The following is a 23,950-nucleotide window of genomic DNA, read 5'->3' on the forward strand; positions in this document are numbered from 1 at the left end:
GATGCACGGCGCGGAAGACCAAGCAAGGGGGCGTTCGGCCGAGGGCGCGAACCGCCGGCCCGAACTCTCGAGGCCGACTGCCCCAGATGTGGAGAAAACAGCCCCAGTACTCCGCACACTTCTCCGCATGCGGGGATGAGTTCGGTTGTCGCGCGTTTCAGCATCACGGGCACACATCAGGGGGATTTCCTAGGTACCCCGACGTCGGGCAAGCAGATCACCTCGCAGGCCTTCAACATCTACAGATTTGCTGACGGCAAGGTTGTTGAGGAGCGCGGGCTTCCGGATATCTTTGGGATGCTTGCCCAGATTGGGGCCATCACGATTCCCGGGCCCCAATAAATGTGTTCACGTTCGGAGAAGGACTGGAAGCGTAGTAGACGTACTTCATCTCAGTTGCAGAGATGACGAGAGTTCAGTCAGATGTGACATAGACCCGACTTTAACGCTGAATTTATCAACTACTTCAAACATGTGTACGCCTATTGTATAAAGTTCATCTAGGTTACCCGGCGTAACCGAAGTTACTCCGGAATTCAACTTGGTACTTCTCGGAGTTCTCGCTTGACAGCGCGATTCCATGCAGACCTGGTCAAATATGTGGCAAATGTCACAGATAGTCAGCCAGGAAATGTGCGGTCACGGCCCATGCAACACAAGTCGAACCTTCTATCGCTTCCGATTACTACGCGAAAATCCTGACTATGACCCTCGGCTCAACCCCGGAGACCGCTGCTATTGAGCGGGTACAGGCTATGCTCATGCTTGGGCTTTATGAATGGGGGCAGACAGGACCACAACCAGGGGCCCTTGGAGCCTGGATGTCCATCGGTGGTGCCATCAGACTGGCTCAGTTCTTGAAGCTGAGCCTCGTGGATGAGCCGACCGGGTCAGCAAACGCACGTGCCGGCCAAGATCCTTCCCGGGAACCGCACTTGATTCTCGAACGTGAAATTATGCGGCGCACTATGTTTGGCTGCTTTATGCTGGACCGCATGCTTGCGTGTGGGAAAGGCAGGGTCACCATGATTCAACGTGAGGACCTCTGCATTCAACTGCCCTGCTCCGAGGATAAGTTTGACCTAGAGATCGAGCTTAACACGGGAATGCTGCCCTCGCGTAGTTGCGAGCAAGAAGAGCCCCGCCAAACCAATGACGACAGTATACTGAGCAGGTTTATCCATCTGGTCGACATTTGTGGGGACATCTCCCGGTATAGTTCGGATGGTGGCCGCCTGACAGAAAAACACCCACCCTGGGATTCGCGGACGGCTTTCTACAAGCTCAATCGACGGCTTCAGCAATTTGATGCATCTCTGCCCGGTGCCTTCCGGTTTTCGGAATCCAACTATCGTAGGCATGAGAACCATCAGGCGTCGAGTGCCTATGTACTTCTCCACATTTTGCGGAGCATTTCTCTGATAATGGTACACCGGGAGTACTTTCCCTCCGTCCCAATACGATGGAAAGGACCAGAAGGACTCGCAACGAAACGCTTCCCAGAAAAAGTTATGATAGGCCACAAGGCTTTTGGAACGAGAGTGCTGAGCACGTCTTTCGGCTGCAAAGGACATCCCCGCATTGATCGAAATGTGCGAGCGCAAGAACTGTCTTCCTACTGTCTTATTCCACCCCGTAATTGAGTCAACTTCCAGGGTCTAATATGCCCCACATATGCAGTGTCGACCGTGCACACCTCAACGTCCTTCTCATTCCCACGTAGGACATGTCATATCCTACGAAAGGTTTGTGCACGTAGGAGATCCACCTCATTCCAGCCCCTTTCCCCAGCGGATTTGAGTCCACTTTTAACCCCAAATTTACTGTCTTTCTTCCCCAGATACGACCCACCGACAGTCCACAATGCCGGCACTAGAAGACGACCTACAGTACGACGATGCGGAACCAATCGCCAATTCGATCAGCGACGAGGCCGGAATGCGATAATAGTCCCGACCAGGTCTTTACCTACCTACAACTTTACGCCGATCTAGAGTACCAGGTTCTGATCTGCCGTAGACCCGAGTGCCGACACGCCATCTCACCACATGGAGCCCAGGTTACTGCACATCGCTGGAACAAGCACAGCGTTCCGCTAGCCGACCGATTAGGACTTACAGAGCGTATACGCGACAACTACCCTCAAGGCTTCCGCAGGCCTACAGATGCGGTTCTACCTCCCTGTGGTTCCAAGCCACATCCGGATCTCCAGATCTATGATGGCTTCAGCTGCCGCAAGTGCGTCTTCTTCACGACTAGCTTCCACGAGCTTACAAGGCACCTCTCTCACAACCACCTCGACGGGGAAACCGCGACCCGGCCGCGAATCGGCCTGCTCTACGACGACGTTTACCTACAGTCTTGGGCGGGCGGGCCTGATCGACGATATTGGACCGTTACTGGTGCAGATGGGAGTACAGTCCGGCCAGTGCCCGGCCGTGAACCCGAACGGCATTCTCCCAAGGCGCCTAGAAGGCCTATTGTCTCGGACTTCGACATAGCAAGGAAAGACCCGCATGATAAACGGACTGCTATCTCTCAGAGCAAGCCATGGCTTGACCGGACGGGATGGCCTCAGATCTTCGAGGGCGCCAACTGTGCAGTACTAGTAGCCCTCACAGCTACACCTTCGAACCCGCCTACTAGGCTCCTGCACCTTGGAAAGGGGCTCCATCCTGCGACCGCTCCATACATCAGCACACGAGGAGATGAGGTGAAGATATCTGGGCTCATTACTATGGCCGACTGGATACTCTCTCGCTGTGAGGAGACAGCCCGCGGAACGTCCTGCTCGGTTCTCTGCTGGTTCCGGAGCCTTCACCCGGATAAGATATATCCAAAGCCATTCACTCTAGTATCAGCAAAGTCTAGCCGACGCAGATATCTGCGGGTCTTCCAGCGTTTCATAGCCTTCGTCTTCCGTGTTTATCGCTTACCAGACTTTCAGCGTCACGACCTTCTCTCCGTCCGATTTGACTCAGAACAGCAGCAGCTACTTCGAGCTATCTGGTTCCACGAAGCCTGGAGTGGGGAACAGCTTCTTCGATGGATTCTAGCCGGGAAACCGGCTTGTCAGCCACGGTTAACCCCTACGATGGAGCGGTCTGCAACAAAAACCAGCCAGCATCCAGAATATAAAAGAGAACAGAAACATAACACGTCAAACCTCTCCTCGGCTAAACCACAATCGAGAAAACGGTCATTTACTACCTATCAGCAAGCCGCCAAGATTGATTTCGAACGGGCGAGTACGAGGAGTAGTCAAGATATTGACGAGGACGAAGATGAGAGCGACTATTTTGACGAGGACTTGAGCGACTCGGATTTCAGCGACGGACAGAGCGAAACAGGGGATAGTGTCCAAAACACTAGTATCCCTAAGCATCAGGCCAGCTTCTTCGAACCACCACTAGGCCGACTTCTCGAATTACTCTTCAAGCTAGCGATCACTTTCTGCACCGAGGACTTCATCGACGGCCATCCCAACTCAACACATCTCGTCTACTTCAGTAGTATTCTCGGCATTAAATCCGATAGCCAAGGGTTTCGAACGGCAAGGCTGTATACTCCGACCCTCTCAGCCTTAATCTATGTGCAGCGGCTTCTCTTCCTGGAGTATGCCCTCCCTCTCGAATCATACGATCACATCGGAATTCCTCAGCGTCCGCGATACCGGCAATTTGAGCGGCTTGATTCCGTACGACATAGGTTTATGCTAAGTAAGTCAATGACCCCCCTACCCGAGATGTTGAGCCTCCGTGACTACAGGAGAGTGATAGCTAGAACAGACACCCCATCCTATTTCCTTTACTGGAGTGACGATTTACAGACTGTGTCGTACCGAGACTCCTTCACTATCTCTATGGGCGCCTTCCGACAGCTGTCAGCATACTTCATTAAGCTTGCAGAGGAGCTCTGCGAGGAGCTTATGCTTGGTTTACGGGTGGACGTTGATCTCGCGAAGGTCAAGGACGACCTAGTTAACACTATAGATGGGTTCAGTTTCGTCAGCCATCCCTATAATAAGCTGACCCATGCCTACGTTCAGCTGTTCAAGCAGGCTTGTGTTCCTGCTTCTGGGCTGTTCGACGAGACGAGCGGCATATGGAAAGCAAGCGCAGTCTTACGATACCAAAGGAAGGCAGAGAGGCTGTTGGAATCCCTTGCAGGCTGCATCCACACGATAGGCGGCCAGACTGGGCGATCACCAGAGCTTTTTAGTCTCACATACCAGAACAGCGCACTTGGTGAACGCGGTTTATACATCTACAACGGCTCGGTAATGACGCTTACACGGCATCACAAAGCTAAACGTTCAACCAATCGGGAATTCAACGTTGCGCGCTTCCTTCCTCTCCGAGTCGGCCGAGTTGTGTTCCGATATTTGGCGTACATCCGTCCCTTCGTTACAAGACCGAGACAAGAGCCGGCCTTCATGCAGAGATCATCAGCGGAGCGCATAGTCTCGTCGCCTCTACTCTTTACCTCATATATTGATGGTCTAAGGCCTTGGGACGCGTCGAAACTTTCAGCTATCTTCAGGAAGGCGACATCCATATGCTGGGATACTTGTGTGACCCCTCAGCTGTACCGACAACTTGTTATTGGAATAACGGAGAAGCACGTCGCGGAAATCGCCACGCCATTTAACCGGTACGATGACATAAGTCCAGACGCGAGCATCAATGCCGTCTTTGCCTGGCAGAGCAGCCATCGCCCTATGCAGCGCGCGAATACATACGGACTCGATGGGGCTTTCCCCACGCAACTCCAGCCAGCCCTATTACGTATCTATGAGTGGGCGTCGTTTCGCTGGCATGAGTTCTTACGTCAGCCAAGTCGACGAATGCCTCCTGCCGCTCGTTCATCGTACACGACGCTCCACCCGCTCATGGACGAACAGCGGGATAGTCCTCAGCCAGAGAGTTTAGCACTTCCCACACGGATACGGCAGTTTCCTTAGGCGTGCTGGACTACGAGTTGGAAACAAATGAAGAGAACGTTGAGACCGAAGCTACAGTACGGGAGAGGATTAGTGAGCAATTGCAAAGGGTGGAGGATCTACTTTACATCGATCCGAACTATAACATCGCAGTCTGTCTTATCTGTCGGCTGGGAATCCTGCCAGGCAAGGGTGCTGCTTCACATTTCCGTCGCCAGCACCGGACCAAGGGTACAACACTACAACAAATCATCAGGAATTGTTCCCAACCAACACTTGCCGACCCATACAGTATCCCCGTCCCGGAAGATGGCTTTCTGCCAGTGAGCTATTTACCTATTTTAAAAGGGTTCTGCTGTACGGGTTGCCGCTTTCTTACACTAAGCTACAGCGTCTTACGTTCGCACTGGAGAGCGACGCACTTCAATGCATCGCAGTTAAATCTAACGCCCGAGCATATATGTACCAGCGTTAAGCTGCAGAGCTTCGGAGTGAGGCAGCGTGCGAAATACTGGGTGGTCATGAGCGACCTCGAGGGGGAAGATATCCCGGGACTAGAGTAGTGTAGACAATGTAGATCCACAGAATACATTATATATCAATCTTCCTCCCTATAAGTATCCATGGCAGCATTAGAAAGCGACGACCGGCTATGGAGTAGTCGTTGCTTTCTAGTAACATCCTCAGCACTAGAAAGTAACGACCGCTCCGTAGCCGGTCGTCACTTTCTAGTAGTATCCTAGGGAAGCCCTGACCATCATTCTCCGCCGGGAAGCCCTCACTTTCGCGCATTCCTGGTGGGCAAGGGGGTGGGGCGCACGGGCCATTGAGTTCATTCCGGTACCCCCAGGTTGAGTTCATTCCGGCCAGCCAAAAGTCAGCTAACCCACGACAGCCCCAAGCAGGGGTCTAACCTTAACCCCCAGCCCAGCCCGTCTTGTCTAGGGGCAAAAAAAGGAAAGAGGTCTTCAAGCAGCCCGATCAAAACCATCATCGGCTCATAGTCTGCTGCTCAGCCTGTCCTGATTCGGAAAGAACTTGCATAGCAATGATCTACCCCGAGAAGGATCAGAGCATTCTTAAAGCTGTCCTAAATATCACTTACCTACCTCTCCCAGTTTTGCACCTGTTCTCGACACGGTTATTAAGAGACAGTGACGTCAGCCAGGATTTATGATCAGCTTAACGTCCCTAACATAGATCGCTGCATTCTCCAAGGTAACACTCTGACATTGTAGATTATTCCAAAGCAGAGACGGGAAGCCTCCGTAAGCTACGATTAACACGCATATGCAGAGACTGTGAGCTCATTTGAAGGTATTGCGACTTACCACAGGATTAAAACCTGCCAGACAGAGCTGTGAGCTGCGTCTGCGGGCCTTCAGGGGTCGCTCATAGGCTCAGATCAGTTCTTCAAACGGCATCAATACTCTTTTAGAAAGTCAAGATATTAGTGATTGACATGAGGTCAACGTCAAGATCGTTCGCAAACGGAACACCCTAACTTCGAATTGAACAATGCCTAAACAATGTATAAATCCATGCTCTGCACCACCCGGCTTCAGTCTCTCTTGAATAATCACCACAAAACAGCGCAACACTCAAAAATCCTCCAGCCCAGCAGTTCTCATTCGGTACTGGCCGCCCTCAACCATCAGCCATAAAGGACTTCTACTGCAATCACACTCCAACACGTCGCAATCATAAACTTCTCTAGCATCATAACGCAAACACTCCTCTTCGCTCTACCACTCATCGTAGATGCGGCTCCAGCCAAGGCGATCTCGACGCTCTCCGGTGGCGCCGCCACCGCCGCCGCCCCGCGCAGCCTCTTCCGCCACCCTAAGCGCGACGACGAGGAGTACCCCAGCGAGGAGTGCATTGACAAGTGGGTCGGCAAGGCGTGGAGTCTCGTATACGACCCGGACATGCAGGAGAACTGGTCCGGCTCGTGCTACGACAACCCGGACGAAGGGCGCGAGGTCATCAATCGCATGGGCCAGGTGCTGGCCAAGCACTCGACGGGGACCACGTACGTGCTGATGAAGCCCGGGAATGCGCCCAGGGCCTTCTGGCTCCGGGAAGAGTACCCCGTCCTCGCAGGCAAGGGCATCACTATTACTACGGTCAATGAGGATGACACTAGCAAGCGGAAGACCTATGTAACTCACAAGAACCCGTAGTAGACTCTCGACCTACTGGAGATGTAAGGAGCTGGATTCTGGGGCGCGAGATGTACCGAGATAACTGTACTGGCACTGAGGTAGGGCCGCGAGTTGCACATGATAGAGATGGAGTAGAGTAGTCGTTCATGGGCCGCCATGAAGAATGGTTGATATTTACATTGTTCAATAACCTCATCTATGTAGGATTGTCTGAGATGGCCATGGTGCTTTTTATCGAGACACATTCGTTGCAGCTTAGTCCGATCACTAACACTTGAAGTGACAAATTCTGGTTGATGGGGGATCAAAATGTAGTGCAACTTCCGGTCACCGGGATGAGAAGAAGTTGCGTCGCCGCAATCCAAGCAACAGCAAGGATCCAAGTCCTGTCACATTGCGCTTGAAATGCAGCGCAGGCTCTTGACCCCACTCGCCACACTGGCCTGGTGGTGCAACCAATGCATATCAGGTATATACATCGCGGTCCCCTAAGTACCGAAATATCATACTGTCACGTTATAACGTGATTGAGCTAAAAAATAATAACGTAATCCACGGGTGAGCGGGTCACACGGGTGAACGGGTCACTTTACTGCAATTTAATTGAGGTTCACTTCCTTCTCCTTTTTCTCCACCTCCAATCATGGGACGACAATCAATTGAAAGTGATTTGGTTCTAGCGTTAAATGCGCTCCAATCCGACCCAAAATTAAGCGTACGAAAGGCTGCGCAGATCTATAATGTATCTCGTACGACACTCCAGCAACGATACCACGGCCGAGCTGCGAAACACGACACCCGACCACCCTGCCAGAAATTAACCTCATACGAAGAGGAGAGTATCGTACGATACGTACTCGACCTAGATTCGCGTTCATTTCCACCGCGGTTAAGTGGTGTTCGAGAAATGGCGGATCGACTCCTCCGCGTACGCGACGCGCCACGCGTTGGAACGAACTGGGCCTCAACCTTCGTACGACGACGACCTGAGCTCCGTACGCGTTTTAATCGAAGAATCGATTACCAGAGGGTCCTTTGCGAGGATCCAGACGCGTATCGCGCGTGGTTTGAGCTCGTACGAAACATAATCGCGAAATACGGGATCCACGATGACGATATCTATAACTTCGACGAAACGGGCTTCGCGATGGGCAAGATCTCCGCCGAAACTGTCGTTACGACCTCCGATCGACGCGGGAGGCCAAGAGCCGTACAACAAGGCAATCAGGAATGGGTTACAGTAATCCAGGGTATCGCGTCGTACGGCTATTCAATCCCGCCATACATTATCTTCGCCGGGAAGGTCCACCTCGACTCCTGGACCGCGAATAGCCCTCTACCGGCCGACTGGGTAATCGCGCTTTCAGAAAACGGTTGGACGACGAACGAGAGAGGCCTAGAATGGGTAAAACACTTTGATTTCCATACAAAGAGTCGTACGAAGGGTACCCACCGCCTCCTTATCCTCGACGGCCACGAGAGCCACCATTCCGTCGATTTCGAGCTCTACTGCAAGGAACAGAATATTGTCACGCTCTGTATGCCTGCTCATTCGTCGCATAAGCTCCAGCCTCTCGATGTTGGGTGTTTTGGACCTCTGAAACGGGCGTACGGTAAAGAAATCGAAGGTCTAATGCGGGCGCACGTAACCCACGTTTCAAAGGAGGACTTCCTCCCAGCCTTTTATAAGGCGTACGACGCTGCAATGACCAAATCAAACATCCAGGCAGGCTTCAGAGCGACAGGCCTAGTACCGTACGACCCGAATTATGTGATTTCGCAGCTAGATATGAAGTTTCATACGCCGACACCACCAGGTTCCTCTGCTGGACTACCACCCCCATGGGTTTCAAAGACGCCGAACAACCTAATTGAGACCGAATCGCAGACGAAGTATATTGAAAATCGCATCGTACGACACCAGAATAGCTCACCGTCGTCCATTGTTGAGAGCCTACGGCAGCTGAGAAAAGGAGTTATAATGATGGTACACGAGCAGGACCTTATGCGCCAAGAGCTCGCCGAACTTCGAGATGCAAATGACCGCCTCAGCCGCCGTCGTCGTACGAAAAGAAAGCAGCTACAGAAAGGAGGGTCCCTCACGATTGATCAGGCAAAGGATTTGAAGGCTCAAATCGATGCGACGCAGCAGTTAATAGCGGAAACGAGTCAGAATAGTGGTCGTACGAGGAGGCCCGAAACGCGCGCGCGACGATGTGGCGTCTGCGGCGAGCCCGGTCATAATGCTCGTACGTGTCAGAAAGTTGTATCTGCCTCTGAAGAAGAGGATTCTGAATAGTTTGAATTGATTTAAGGCGTTGTGGTTAAATTGTCTTATATATTGTCGTACGAGTTACTGGAAGGTGACCCGTTCACCCGTGTGACCCGCTTACCCGTGGATTACGTTAATTAAAGTTTTATAGTTGGAACAGAGTCTACTGTTAATTTCATCAAACATTTTCGCCTTTTCCGCACAAGCCGTACTACGGCCGCGTCGGTCTTTGGGCCTACAAATTAGATCAAGTGATTGCAGCTGGTAATCTCTGTAGTACCATGCTTGTAAACATATCAATGGTCGACACATAAGGTTCCCGCGATGCAATGCTTATGCAGCTCCCCTCGCTGTCTTCACAGCTGCACGCGATGCCGTGCCCCAGGCGCACCTGAAGCCACGGTCATCTTGCCTGCGCTTTACCGAGGCGTCCATCGAAGTCTCACGTCCCGCGGATTGTTCATCGCCAGCGTGAACAGCGGCTGGCTGTCCTGCGTCAGGTCAAGCAGCCTCTGCCTCGCGGCCTGCATTCTCTTCTCCATGTCCTCCTCCGCGCCACCACCCAGAGCATCTCCGCCGGTGATCTCGGGCTCGGTGTTGCACCGCCCAAAGAGAGTCGCGATGACGGCGACGAACTCGACCTGCGACATCTTCTGCCCGGGACACTTCCTCGGGCCCGAGGACCAGGGGAGGAACCCGCCACGCGGGATACCGAGGACTGCGCTGTGGTCCACTATTACTTCTTCGTTTACTGCCTTTACTCGAGATCCATCGTTGTCGCTACCGTCGTCGTCGTCGTTGCTCCCCGTGGAGATGCGCTGGATCCAGCGCGCAGGGTTGAACTCGGATGCGTCGTCCCACGCGGAAGAGCTGGCGTGCAGGGCCATGGTGTTGATGTACACGGCACAGGGCGCAGGGATAGTGATTGTCGATAGCTCGGCATTATCATCGTCGTTGTCGGAGGAGGAAGTCGAGTAGGCACGGGAGCAGGGGATGGTCTGCGGCGTGCTGGTCGAGCGCATAAGCATCGTCACTGCTGGGAACAGGCGGAGGACCTCGAACTGTGTTTGTCAGTGAAAATCTATCAGCGGCTGTTGCAAAGGGGCAAGTTTTCATCATCCTATCTCCACGGATAATTCCTCAGACTCGAGGATGCATTGCACATACCATGAGGGCCAGACAGCGCGGCAGCCTGGGAAACGCCTCCGCATAATCTGGCAGCTGCAGCTCTTTGCCGGTGCCGCCGCCCCCAGCGTAGAGGACGGCGTCGATCTCGGCCTGCACCCACGCCTGCCACTGTGGGTGTGCGGCGAGTAGCGTCACTGCGAAGCCGAGCGTATTAGCAGTCGTGTCGAACCCGGCTGCCGTGAAGATGAACAGGTTCCCGGCGATCTCGTCCTCGGAAAGGTACTGCGATTTCCCGCTGCCGACGGTTCCGCTGTCAGGTTCCTTGGTCTGGTTCCCCTGGTCACAATTGTTTTCTTGCTCCTTGGCTTCGTCCGAGAGGCGAACGAGGGTTCTTATGATGGTGTCCGGGGCGGCTGGAGTAGCAACACTGCCCAAGTTTACGTCTTTCTTAGTCAAGGTGGTGCCACTGCCCCGACGCTCGTTGTCGAGGAGATCGTTCGTCAGCTTCGGGAGACGCTCGAGGGCGATGCCGAGCCTGCGCATGGAGTAGGGCATGATCGGCAGGCGCAGTATGGCACCCGGCACAAAGGCGGCGAACAGCAGCAGCTCAGTGCAGAGCGATATGGCGTCGACGTAGGTCATGTCGGCGTGCGGGGCGGGCTTGGCTGCCGACTCTGACGGGAGCACGTAGGGTGCGGGCCGGCCGTAGGCGACACGCTTGAGCACGTTGATGGCGATGGCTCGCAGGCCGGTAATGCTCTCTTTGGTGGATGCAGACGGATCTCCGGTGGCGGTGGTTGTTGAAGAGAGCAAGGCGTCGACGAGCTCGTTGGCCTGCTCCTTGCTTTCGGCCCAAACGCCAGAGCTGATCCGCTCGTTGAGGGCTGGCGCCACGATGCGGCGCTGGCGAGCCCAGGAATCGTCGACAGACTGTTTCCCAGGATGACTGCGTCAGCCGAGTCTTCGGGGCAAGATTATGCTGGCTGTTGTTCACTTACAGTTACGAGGTTGTGGCCAAGCAACCCCATGACGCTGGTCGTCACGTCTGGATGAACAAAGTCGCGCCTACGAGCAAGGATGGCGTTGGCCATGGCCGGATCAGCAGTAACGAAGCGATTCAGAGAAGTCGTGACAATGACAAAAGCCGGACCGAGCCGCTCGTAGATGGGCGCTCATGTCGTGGAACTCCCAGCCCCATAGTGTAAGATCAAAGGCACGCCGAGCGGAGGCGGGCAGAATCCGGCGGAGGAGTGGTTTCAACGGCTCGGAGACGACTCCGAAAATGAACTAGAGAGGGGAAAGTGGATGTCAGATATCGTGTCTTCGGCATGGGCAGAACAAGAGCCAGACTAACACCATCGGGATCATATGGCACAACAACCAGAGGCAAGCCCATCGACTTTGCGGCATTGTAGTTGCGAACAAGAAAAAGCACTTGTGACCCCGCCCAGAGGAACGAGACCAGGGCCGAGCCCACAATGATGAGACTCATGAGTGTGGTGGTCAACGGGCCAGGTTCTGTCACGAGAATGCAACTGTAGTGAACGAATACTTAGCAGTGAAAGAGTTAACGTGGACCAACTGCCATCCTGATATAGTGATGGACTACTACTGTGATGTGGATCCAACTGTCAAAATCGTGCCAGACGGAATGCGCAAATGCCGGATGACCACCCCTGGAGAACGGGTTGGACATGCAGGGACCCCTCAGCGCTCGGTGGCCGACAGCACCCGGCCCGCCGAGCTCATCTCCACATACCATTCTAGATAGACCGCAGTAGTTAGGCCAGGCCGGTCTTGGCAACAAGCAGTGATGTGAAGCCACAGCAAGACTGGCTATCCTCGAATGTTACGATTCGTAAGACACGAAGTCTTGCCGACGTCCTGGAAAGTTTTGCAATTCGCAGGGCAAAGTCAGTTAGGCGAGTCATGTGCAACAGGGCATACAATCGATCAAGGCGATGAGGGCGTGAACAATTTGGCATGCCTCCCACAGCACCCCTGAGTGGTGGTTTTGGAAGGCCGAGGGCCAACAATGCGTAACGAGCGTAACCGAGCAAACACAGCCAGCAAGCTTTGTCGGTGCTTCATAAGACGCAATAAGCGGTAGCATGCAACACATACGGCAGGCAAACCTCGTTCACAATGCCTGATGTACGTAGCGCTTAAGTCAATCAGGAACACTTATCACCATGAGGACTTATACCTGCTGTGTCAGCGATTCAGACGGCACATTTGGAAGACAGAACAGCACAGGGCGGAGAGCAAACGAAGATCCCGCCTGATAAATTTGCTGCCCATGATGGAGGACATCCATATCGAAGGTTTTAAGCAAGACCTTATCCTAGCACTACTCCAACTGACGACTATGCCAACCCCAACTAATCCCTAAGCATTGTTTGTATGAGCGAGAGGTGCGCCATAAACAAGACACAAGTTAACAAATAATCACAGATCATTTTAAAAGTTATCAATTCGTGTCGAACACCAGCGAGCAGCCTATAAAATGAGTCGGCTTGTCATCTCCTTAGAGAGTTGGAAGACAATATGCCCGACTCCACGTGGCAGCAGCACTCCAATCTGGCAGTGCAAACGAAGAGGTATATGTCGAACAGGTCAACACTAACCAGATGCTGGACATACCCGGAGGGTCGGAGGGCAACTGGTGAAACGGCTGGAGAAGAGCGTGTGGTGGATCACGGAGGGTCTCCAAGACAAGTTCTCAATGAACAGTATGTAATGTCAAACAAATGTATGCAACTCTTTCTATAAATGGCTAGCTGAGCAAATCTATGAGGTCCAAGTCTAGAATGTACAAGAGAGCCCTAGTGCGCTGAGAGACGGAAACGAGTGATGTAAATACTGTTCCCGTATGTCGCAAAGCCCCCAGATGAATATGTAGTATCGCAGTCTACAGGTTGTGTCTCGCGTGCTTGCTCTTGTACCTAATCCATTCACTAGAGCGATACACCCGCTCGCATCTCCGTTGCTTCAATCTTCGCACTCGCCCCCACTTCACCACACCCCCAGGACCCTGGCTTTGATGGACCGTAGCGCGTAGTTGTTGCCCGCGTGCGAGCTGCCGTAGACCCGCGTGTCGTCGAGGTTGAGCGGGTATCCCAGCCCCGTGAAGAAGGACTTGAGGAACTGCTTGAGGTTCGGGATGTTGGCCGAGATGATGGCTCAAGTAACATTTGTAGTTTGTTGTGTTGAAGCCTTCAACATCAAGTGCATCACCAGCCTACAAAGAATGACATGCCAAAGAACAATGCTTCAAGCTGCACGGAGATGACCACATGCACAATATGCAGGGGTCACCAAGTGCCGAGGCCCAGGCTAGCCGCGCTTAAACACCACCATGACTCGCATGCTCGCCCTTGATTTGTAAGACTCCCGTGTGCACCTTGGTTTGTAAGCTTCCCTTGTGCAAACCTTAAGTTCCTGGCCATAGCGTTGCCCCGTAGCTGGAAACACATACTAGATGCGCCTAGTGACGTCTAGTGCTGCTGCCTCACCCCGACAACCTGGCGGTCTGCGTGGTGGCTAACCGCAATCTATGGTTTGCGATGCCCCTGTGCTTTCGCGGCCATACAGAGTATATGAGATGATGGGAATTCGATAGCACGGGAGACAACTAGAAAAAGCTGCGGACCCCCTTTCGATATTGTGCCCGTCCTGTCCTCCACGCCTTAAACCTTTCATCGTAAACATTGCGCAACAAGACTATACACCAAGCAACCGTCACAATGGGCGCATCGGGCAGCAAGAGCGTCGCCTTTGACCCCAAGGTCGACATCCCGTCCCTCAAGGACAGGGTCGTCCTCGTAACGGGCGGCACCAGCGGCATAGGCCAGCAGTCCGTCCTCGAGTTCGCCAAGCACGAGCCCAAGGAGATCTGGCTCGCCGCCCGCAACGCGGCTAAGGCGAAGGAGGTTACGGACAAGATCAAGGCCGAGGTCCCCGGCGCGAACATCCGGTTCGTCCAGATAGACATAGGCTCCTTTGCGTCCGTCCGTACGGCCGCCAAGCAGATCCTCGACGGCGCCGATCGGCTCGATATCCTGCTCCTCAACGCCGGCATCATGGGAGTCCCCGCAGCTACCACCGACGAGGGCTACGAGATCCAGTTTGGTACCAACCACATGGGCCACGCGCTCTTGACCAAGCTGCTCCAGCCCTTACTCCTCAAGACGGCGGAGCAGCACGGCGACGCCCGCGTCGTGTTCGTCTCTTCGGCTGCCCATGCCTTTGGGCCGCCCGAGGGCATCATCTTTGACGCGCTTAAAACGACAGGCGAAGCGATGACCGGGAGAGCCCGTTATGGCCAAAGCAAGCTCGCCAACGCGCTGTACGCGAGGGAGCTCGCGCGGCACAACCCGCAGCTCACGGCCGTGTCGCTGCACCCGGGCGTCGTCAGGACCAACCTCGCCGCCACACTGCTGGACGGCAACTGGTTCGCGGGCGCTGTGATTGTCTTCCTCTCTATGGTTATCGGCGTCGACGTACCCACGGGCACGCTGAACCAACTCTGGGCGTCGACGGCGAAGGCAAAGGATATCGTGTCCGGCACGTACTATGAGCCGATCGGCGTCACGGGGCGCGGGAAGCCCCAGATCTACGACCAGGCGCTCGCGGAGAAGCTGTGGGAGTGGACGGAGAAGGAGCTCGAGGGGCAGACGGTCGGCTGAGAAGGGTGGAATGGGTTGATGTGATCTCTCGGCGTTCGAGCGACAACTGGTTTTACACGCAAAAATAATATGCACTCACACATGCTTACGTCTCTGGTGCATTCTATGTCTGCGATGTGCGTATTGTTTAAGATGATTTCATAGTCTTGGGCAGGGAAGACCTCACCGAGCAACGTCCAGCCGCTCAGACACCAGTCCACGTGAACCCCTTGTCTAGGGTAAGGTCGACACTGTGCGTAATGTCCGCGCTCGAAAGCCCGACGAGCACCTTGTACGCTCCCGGCCGCGCCTCCCAGCACATCCGCGCCGCGTCGTAGCAGCTCACGCAGTCCCTGTCCAGCGTCAGGACGACGTCCCTCACCTCGCCGGCCTCGAGCGCGACCTTTTCAAAGGCCCGCAGCTCCTTGGGCGGCCTGGCGTGGCCACCGCCGCCGCCGCCACCGCCGATGGCCGCATCACCGCTGTTGCAGTCGGCGACGTAGAACTGCACGGCGACTTTGCCCGCGCGGCCGCCGGTGTTCTGCACCCTCGCTGTCACCGTGATGCCGATGTTCGCGTCAGCGGCCGCGAACAGGACGCGCTGCTGCGTGATGCCGGCGCCCAGCACGGCAAAGGTCGTGTACGACAGCCCGTAGCCGAACGGGAACAGCGGCTTGGCGGCGACGTCTGCCCGGTCATAGTATCGGTATCCAACATTCAGCGCTTCCTCGTAGCGGAGGATGTTGTTGTGCGAGGGGAAATTGTCATAGGCCGGGTTGTCCTCGACCTTTCTGGGCCACGACAGCGGCAGCCGCCCGCCCGGGTTCACGTCCCCCGAGAGCACGGCGGCGACCGAGTCGCCCATCTCCTGGCCCGGGAACCACGCCTGCACAATGGCCGGGCTGCGGTCGGCAAACTGCGCCATCCCGACGGGCGCGCCCGAGAAGTTGACCACGGCGGACCGGTCCGGGTTGGCCGCGAGCACGGCGTCGACCATGTCGTACTCGGCCGCCGTCAGGTCCATGTCGGTCCGGTCGAACCCTTCCGACTCGATCTCGTTGATCGTGCCGGTGCACACGACGGCGTAGTCGCACGCCGCCGCGGCCTCTGAGGCCTCGCGCAGCCGCGCCGCGAGATCAATATGCTCGTAGAACCGTACCGCGCTGCCCTGGAACATCTTGCCGTTGAGCGGCGGCGCGTCGAGGATGGCCCGGTCCGCCGCCCACGAGTCCATGCGGACCGAGTAACGCCTGCCCGCGGTCATCTCGTGGGTGAAGCGGCGCTCGAGCTGGCGCTTATAGAAATAAAAGGACTCGGGCTTGAGCTTGGTCTCCTGCGGGCGCTCAAAGACCTGGACGCCGTCGATGTAGACGACCGCCCTGCCCGTGCTGATGGCGGAGAAGAGGTGCTGGCCCGAGGACGGGGCGACGAGGTCAAAGGTGATGCGCGTGCAGTAGTCCTTGTCGAGGTGGCCGGGCCAGCGCTCCTTGATCATGTACTCGGCCTGCGGCCGCATCTCCTGGAACGACGGGTTCTCTCCGATCGTCGGCCCGTTGAACCACTCGATCTTGACGGGTGCTGGAGTGTGTTCGGTGTTGCCAACCTCGAACACCGCGGACGGGTCGGCATGGGGGACTATGCAGGCTTAGCACCAGCGATGTGTGTTTGGAATATTTCATGTTTCGGGTGACTCACCTACTCCAAACACCGGAACCCCCGCGGCTACTTTGACGTCGTAGCCCAGCATTGGCAGTCCGTCTACAAGTGTTATCGCATGCTGCGCGTCGACCCGGGCGCTCCCGCCACCGCCGAGAACGACCGACGTAGCATGCTGGCCTATTATGGCCACGGTGGCAGTCTTGGTGATCGGGAGGACGCCGCCCTCGTTCCTCAGCAACGCGATGCCGTCCGCCCCGGCGTCTCGGATCAGCGCGTTAGTCGCGGGATCTTCGACACATCGCTCCGGCGGCTCCTCCGGGTTGTCCCAACGCCCGAGACGCCTGGCGAGCTCCAGGACACGCCGGGCGCTCGTGTTGATCGTCTCTTCTGTGACGGCACCCTTCCGGATCTGCTCCTTGACTTCCCCCACCGATCTCCATTTCGTCGGGCCGGGCATCTCGAGATCCTGACCGGCCTCGAGGCCACGGGCTGTCGAGTATGTGCCCATCCAGTCCGACATGACGAGTCCCTTGAAGCCCCATTCCTTGCGGAGGACCTGACCATCATTCACAGGCAGTTTGTGTCCAGTTGGCGCGTCTCTGCCATAGAACAGGGGCCAAACGCTCGGGCCATTGCATTCATTCTGAACCCCAAGTGCGCCATACTAGAATTGGCACTTGGACACAAACTTACAGTGGGCAGGGACTCGATGCAAACTGGGGCAGAGCGACGTCGGGCTCGGGAACCGGAAGGAAGACGCCAGGCATGTGAAGAGGTTATGTGAAGTGTTCCTCCAACAGAGCCTATGGTCCAGGGAAGCCTCCCGCGACTGGCGCCTTGCGCTAAATCAGGGCCTGATTCAAGGGCGCTCGGGCCCCGCCGGGCGTGCATGGTTGGCAAGGGTTCGCGATCGTGATTCGAAAGACAATTGGTACAGTTGGCTAACTAGCCACAGCTTCGAACAGGCCCTCGCGCTCTTCGGACGCCCCAAGTCGGTGACCGGCTTCTTCCGGGCCCAGCGGCCCATCGAGAGCGAGGTCGAGCACTCGTTCACCATCAGCCTGCAGTATGACGGGGCCCTTCTGGGCCTGCTCGTCACGGTCAAGACGGCCGTCACGAGCCCTATGGCGCAGCAGCTCAAGCAGCTCGTGCGCGGGACCAAGGGCTCGTTTGTCAAGGTAAGGATTGAACCCTTGTAGAAAGCAGAAGGAACCGCGTGCTGACTTGCCAGTACTTCCAGCAGCGAAGCACCTGTCCCCAGGAGGGGGGAGCAGATCGGCGCTGGTGCTAAGCCCCTCGATGAAGGATTCGGGGTCGAGTCGGAGGCCCTGCGCGGCATCTTGACGACGTACAAGGAGTTCGACCCAAGCGTGCAGAAGCATGACCCTGAGACGAAGAAGTACACCGGGGGGTACCCGACCGTCACGGGACGGTGGATGGGGCTGTAGGAGAACGTGGCGGATGCTATTAACGGCAAGGCCAAGCTGGAGGTCAAGGCGACGCAGTCGAGGATGGCCTGCGGTTTATCGAGCCGGCGAGGGAGTCGTACGATAGGGGTATTACGGTGGCGTGGAGGTAAGGAACTCATTTGTGCATCAAGCCGTTGGATCATGGTCTATAGATCATCATCGCGTCATTAGACTTCATGAGCCTGGATCTGCAGCGTCGCCCTGCGCCGTCTTTCCTTCCGCCTCCCACCAGCTCTTCATGCCCTCAACGTCGCACCAGTCAAACTGGCGCGGCTCCTCGTACCACCACCTCTCCCCCGGCCTCCTGGGCCTGTCGCTGACGTACTTCCTGAGGCTCCCGCCGTCCGCCAGGTGGTTCTTGACGCCGACGAGCAGGATCACGGCGCCAACCCGCGGAGCGAACTCGTCGGGGTCAAGGAACACGGTCAGCAGGACGCGCTTGCCGGTGGAGGGGTCCGCGACGCGCGCCGTGCGCATGGCGTAGGGGGGCACCGGGCACGGCTGGACGTTGTCGAGGGCGCTGACGACCACCAGTGTGTTGATGGACCAGTTCTGCTTGTAGGGCAGGTCGGGGATGGACCGGAGGCGGGTGAGCTTGAGCGGGATGGAGGGATGGGTCTAGTCGCGCGGCAGTGCGGCGGGGCCACGGTGCGCGTAGGCGACAGCTTCTTCCCTGCGTCGAGAGGTTTTGGAGGGCGAGACGACCATGTTCTCGACATCGTCCGGGTCGAGGCCGTCGTCGTCATCGTAGTCGTTGCTTTGTTGCTGGCGAGGCCGATGCTTCGTCGGTGTTGCTTGGCGCGATTGGCGTTCCGCCTGCGCCAGTGCTTCATTGATGCCCTTGAACTCGAGCTGGCTGCTGGGTATCAGGTCGACCTCGTCCTCGACCCCGGCCCGGTCGTCGTGTTGCCCTGCTTGTTCGCCGACTTGCCTGGCAGCCGGGCTCACTTGCGCAAGTTCTGAATGCCACCCGACGGTGACCAGGTCGCCAATGACGAGGTACACCATCTGCAACGGGGCCCCCGATTCGTCGTTGCCGAGTTCCCTGTGCCGGATGTGGAAGGTGTCGAGGCGCACGAAGCAGCCGACATGGACGGCGCTCGCGTCGATGAAGCGGTGCATCTCAGGGCGCAGCAGGGCCTGGATGCACAGGTCGCCGTCGCCGAGGACGAGGCGGACGGCTCGCCATCGCGTCGACCGCGGGAGGGGGGCGATCGTGACGTCCTCGACGAGGAAGATAGAGCCGGGGATGCAGTAGCTGGTGCGGAGGAGCTCGACGATGAGCAGTTTCGGGGTGAAGGGGTCGGACGGGTCGGCGAAGACTATCGGGAGTTCGGGCGGCGCGGGGCCAGGGTCCTTCTGGGCATCTTGGTCGTGGTCGTCGGGAGACACCGGGAGAGGCATGTGGAGGGATACTGTACATGCTTCGGTCAGTCGTCGGAGGGACGGCGGTGTTGAGTTGTTGGTTGGCAGATGGAGCAACCTCAATTGGGATATCGGGGGAACATACCACCGATACCCGATGTGTCTGTCCGAGTTCTTCCGTGTTGATATATCCAGTCAAGACCGCACTTTCATTGGTGGCCCTGACACCCTTGATGTTCTGCCCTGTGCGCGCGGATACAACCTTCCTGAGAGCTTCTTCACACACCTTCTGGAGCTGCTGGTTCGCCTCTCGAAGGAGCTGGAATTCCCCCTGAGCGTCCTGTCTGAGCTTTTCAAGCTCTTCATCTGTTTTCGGCTGCGCCTCCTGATAAAGGGAGACCTCCCGGCATCTTGCGTCGATGTCTCTACCCTCCTCTGTGACACGGGCAATCTCATTTCCAACCTCCTGCTCGAGGGTTTGCAACATCGTCTTCTTCCTATCCTCCATCACGAACCCTTGACGGATTGTCCGCATCCTATCAAATAATATCAGTACCCATCACCCAATGTATGAGCTCACCACCAATGGCGAGGAGGTATGGTCTTACACAGTATCAGTCTGCAACGCCAAGGCGAGCGTCCCCTTGTAGCCAAAGAGTCGTGCTTGGAATGCCTTCGTCCTGCTCTGGCCAAACAGACCAATTCGCCACCTGTCAACCCAAAACATCTTGTCTTCGGTCGAATGCCTTAGCCACCGCTTCAAGAGCGCCTGAAATTGGTCGCACGAAGTGCGGCAATTGTTGACAGCTAAGGCTATGTCTGGCATGGAGCTCATGGCCGGCCCATCCTGGGAACTCCCATCGCCATCTCGTAAGTAAGGCTCCAGCCGATGGAGCACGGATGTCACCGCCTCGAGATCCCTGTGAATGGCTGCAATTTCGCTGGGGACACCCTTGATGTCGTCAATCATCTTCGATAGGGCTTGGGCGCTTTGTAAAGCGGCTGTCAGGACGCCCACCACAGAGGCTGCTGCACTGACGCCGTCCATCATGCTGTATCGGTGCGACATCATTGGATTGGAAAATACACCAGATATCACCATTGTTCATTCTCCACAGCCTCGCCATCCCTTACAGAGATGCGCCCAAGTTCCCGCATTACGTGAGAGTCAATTGCTTGGTCACGCTCATTACTTCAACGTTGTCAGAAGGCACAACCTCGGTCGACCTTGGTGATGATCTTGCTGAGCTATAAGTGTTGCATCACAACCCTAGTCCCCGCCACTTGGCACCACAGAAGACATTGATCAACACCAGGACCACTTCCCGGACAACCCTGTCAAGCCCCACCTATGACAAGCGGACCCCAATCTGGCAGCACTTCATTAACACCTTGAAGTCTCGGTAGCTCACAGTGCTGCGTGGTGACGAGAACTACGACGGTAATTGGAGCTGCCGATGCCTCTTCGATGTATGCCTTAACACTTTTGAGTGCGGCCTCGTCGTGAGGCGCATCGTCCACGACATGATCATAGGCAAGACCGGCATGGCACGGTACCGCGACGAGCTGTTTGCCCCGCAGGAAGGTGGCTTCGTTAACGGTGGGCCGTTCCAGCTCACCCCCTTCCAGGCGTTACTCGTGCCGCGGGGCCGGTGCGTGGAAACCCTTCTCTTCTCGACGTTCCAGCTTCAAACTTACCCGTTAACAATACTTGAATTCCACCACGCTTGCTCATAGAACAGGTCCTTATTCTTCGCGCACAATTTGCGGCATATCATTTACGTGACTTCAATTCCACCCTAATGTTAGATCAGGGTTAGCCGGTTATGATTTTTTATCTCTTCAAGGAGACTTGCGGAGTGCTGCGTATAACAAATTTTCCAAGTGCGGCGAATGAACAACGTTAGCCGTCCGGTAAAATGCCTTCAACAATCCGGCCTGACGATTGATTTTGTTACAGTAGCATTAGCACAGCCTACGTCTACTGATGAGCCTCTGATTTGTGTGAAAGGCGGAAGGCCTAGCTCTACTTATGGTTCCAGGTATGATTGAAACATGTGGCCCCAACTCTTGCGCATGTGAGACAGAAACCAGGTACCACTACCATCATTCAGCCATAAATTGCCCTGAGCTTCTGCACAGTGTGGACCAACTTCTGCCCAAATGCAAAGATACTAGTCATGACGATGCTTCCATTTTCAAGACTGAATTGGTAAGGGTTCCCCATAACCCCTAGAGTGGCCGTATATCCAGTCTCATTAAGGCCCTGAGGACCCTGAGTAACGAACAGGCTTGAGCCTGACCAAGCCGGTTCTATGATCCCAGTGCCGAACGTCATATCGGCGTCAGTGAACACGGGCCCGTCATCGAGAATCCCGCCACATCCAGAACCGCCGTACTTGAGGACTTTCACGTCTTGACCGCAATACAATTCTCGATCGTATGGGTCAAGACCCATAAATCGAGGCCCGCAAGTGGCAAACGAGGCTCCGTTAAGATGAGCCTGAGCTGCGTCTGGGGTTTGGACGTCCAGATAGCCCAGCCTATCCCCAAGGTTTTCTGTAAGGATAACGATTGCGAATGCACTCTTTCGAATGCGGTCCGCTTTGCTCGACTTTGGAGGACCGTCATAATACTAGGCATCGATCTGCGCATAATACATTAGCTTTCTCCCCGGCCAGCGAGCGGGCACTAAACTGATGTCTAGCTTAGCAAGTGCTAGGATAATTCGTACTTACCTGATAAGGGTTACATTCGTTCACTGCGTCACCCTCAGTAAATGGATAAAACCCGACGATAGGGCTTGGGCCATTCTGCGGTATACATAATGGTGTAGTAAGCACTAGCCGCCGGCCAACTAACATTCCTGTACGTACAGATTTACCTTCTGAAGAAACAAGTGTCCCAATAGCACTGTAAGGATATGCGTTATGCTTATAGCGAACTGGTGGCATCGTGCGTTTTTTGAGGAACGCTGCTAGGTCGGTCATTCCTCCAAAAGATGCTGTGGTGGAAGAGTTTGAAGCATTCGAGACGACAGGCCGTGCTGGAGACCAATCTGTTGGTAGAAGGGTATTGAGAGCGTCTTCGTTAAGAACAAGCGGCGTATCGCCTAGCTCTATGGCATTGCTACAGCGCGATCTTGGGGAGATACCGCTTTGTTCGATACCATCGACGCCACGGAGCCTGGGAACCTTGTGCAAAGCATCGGCGCCATGACAGGTCGAAAATGCTAGCATCGCGTAGAGAATGGCGACTATTGCCACTTGAGCTGGCATCTCTGCGAGTATTTGGTAAAATGGTCTGTTGAGTGAAGACTGCTGTTTTGATTGTGATTTGGGTTAGTGAAAAAGGTTATGTACAGATAGCCGAGTTGGGTACAAGGGATTGAGCTATAATATTGGTTCAAGATCAGATAGAACGCGACGTCGAATCTGGCCGCACCGATCTCTTGACCTTTATCAATGATCCAAGCAGGAAAGCTGGCCGCCAAGACGTATACTCTCATTGTCGGCACATGGCCATGCAATCCTGAGCCATCTGAGTCATTGGACTAAGTCGAGCATGGCTTTGACCGGCCAGATGAAGAATGGTTGTAATTAGATCTCAACCTTGTCTGATCAGCCAGAAAAGGAGCGCGTTAGACACATACAGCCTGACTTCGTATTCAGCTGCAACGCCCGTGCCCATTATCCATGTATCCTTGTTCAGCGTTCTATTCCGGCTCCTCCATGTTTAGATTATGAAATCCTATGGGTAAACTTGGACCAATCATGGTAAGTAGGATCAAACCTAACATGTATATTTTGCAGGCTGAACTGTACTTTCGCTTGTCGTTGATTAAACTGGACATTATACATGTAAAGAAAATCGAGATGAATTCGTCTATACGGAAGAAGACACAGACGCGTAACCGAGATCGAGAAAACTTCATGCGAAGTTTCAGAAACATTACGAAACGGCTTGATGTTCTTCACAAGAAGCACTCAATCAATGTTTACCTCTGTGCTAGGGCTGGTAGATATCTAGAGTACAGATCCTCACCAGACTTTCCCCCGGCAAGATCGGATATCGTAAGTCTTCCCGTTTTACTCTTACTTTACATTGACAAAAAAATCATTTAACGAGACTCTAGGACACTAGCTACCCCACCCCTATAACAAAGGCGTCCGCAGACTTTACGTACGACAGACCAAAGTGAGGTGGATGTATAAAATGTATATAGTCAGACTTTGTCAATATAATGACAAATAGGGAGAATCCTAAATGATCTATGCATGCTC

At 55.0% G+C, this 23,950-nt stretch overlaps 6 protein-coding genes across 6 annotated transcripts; 2 read left to right on the forward strand and 4 right to left on the reverse strand.

Annotated features, from left to right (window-relative positions):
- Positions 1-704: 704 nt before the first annotated feature.
- Positions 705-4,963, forward strand: B0I36DRAFT_355967 (uncharacterized protein; the record flags this gene model as incomplete). Its single annotated transcript, XM_046157508.1, has 4 exons — positions 705-1,353; positions 1,995-3,719; positions 3,993-4,279; positions 4,586-4,963. The coding sequence occupies 4 exons, from the start codon at positions 705-707 to the stop codon at positions 4,961-4,963; spliced, it is 3,039 nt and encodes a 1,012-aa protein (XP_046004836.1).
- A 1,497-nt stretch (positions 4,964-6,460) lies between these two features.
- Positions 6,461-7,125, forward strand: B0I36DRAFT_355968 (uncharacterized protein; the record flags this gene model as incomplete). Its single annotated transcript, XM_046157509.1, has 2 exons — positions 6,461-6,473; positions 6,704-7,125. The coding sequence occupies 2 exons, from the start codon at positions 6,461-6,463 to the stop codon at positions 7,123-7,125; spliced, it is 435 nt and encodes a 144-aa protein (XP_046004837.1).
- Positions 7,126-9,516: 2,391 nt separating this feature from the next.
- On the reverse strand, positions 9,517-12,046 carry B0I36DRAFT_339722 (cytochrome P450). The gene is made up of 5 exons (XM_046155899.1): positions 11,862-12,046; positions 11,725-11,794; positions 11,506-11,678; positions 10,547-11,437; positions 9,517-10,440 (listed from the first exon to the last, which is right to left on the reverse strand). Exons 1-5 carry the CDS (start codon positions 11,997-11,999, stop codon positions 9,799-9,801), a joined length of 1,914 nt encoding a protein of 637 aa, XP_046004838.1. The 5' UTR covers positions 12,000-12,046; the 3' UTR covers positions 9,517-9,798.
- Positions 12,047-15,289: 3,243 nt separating this feature from the next.
- On the reverse strand, positions 15,290-17,554 carry B0I36DRAFT_389560 (glycosyl hydrolase family 3 C-terminal domain-containing protein). Its single transcript, XM_046161340.1, has 2 exons — positions 16,870-17,554; positions 15,290-16,809 (listed from the first exon to the last, which is right to left on the reverse strand). The coding sequence occupies exons 1-2, from the start codon at positions 17,351-17,353 to the stop codon at positions 15,380-15,382; spliced, it is 1,914 nt and encodes a 637-aa protein (XP_046004839.1). The 5' UTR covers positions 17,354-17,554; the 3' UTR covers positions 15,290-15,379.
- Positions 17,555-19,425: 1,871 nt separating this feature from the next.
- Positions 19,426-20,715, reverse strand: B0I36DRAFT_256336 (uncharacterized protein; the record flags this gene model as incomplete). Its single annotated transcript, XM_046150931.1, has 2 exons — positions 19,426-20,203; positions 20,276-20,715. The coding sequence occupies 2 exons, from the start codon at positions 20,713-20,715 to the stop codon at positions 19,426-19,428; spliced, it is 1,218 nt and encodes a 405-aa protein (XP_046004840.1).
- Positions 20,716-21,777: 1,062 nt separating this feature from the next.
- On the reverse strand, positions 21,778-22,945 carry B0I36DRAFT_355972 (uncharacterized protein; the record flags this gene model as incomplete). Its single annotated transcript, XM_046157510.1, is given in 3 exon segments — positions 21,778-22,302; positions 22,406-22,533; positions 22,552-22,945. 3 exon segments carry the CDS (start codon positions 22,943-22,945, stop codon positions 21,778-21,780), a joined length of 1,047 nt encoding a protein of 348 aa, XP_046004841.1.
- Between the last annotated feature and the right edge of the window lie 1,005 nt (positions 22,946-23,950).

The sequence above is a fragment of the Microdochium trichocladiopsis genome (assembly GCF_020744255.1).
Source record: "Microdochium trichocladiopsis strain MPI-CAGE-CH-0230 chromosome Unknown B0I36scaffold_14, whole genome shotgun sequence".
In the NCBI taxonomy this organism is placed as follows: Eukaryota; Fungi; Ascomycota; class Sordariomycetes; order Xylariales; family Microdochiaceae; genus Microdochium; species Microdochium trichocladiopsis.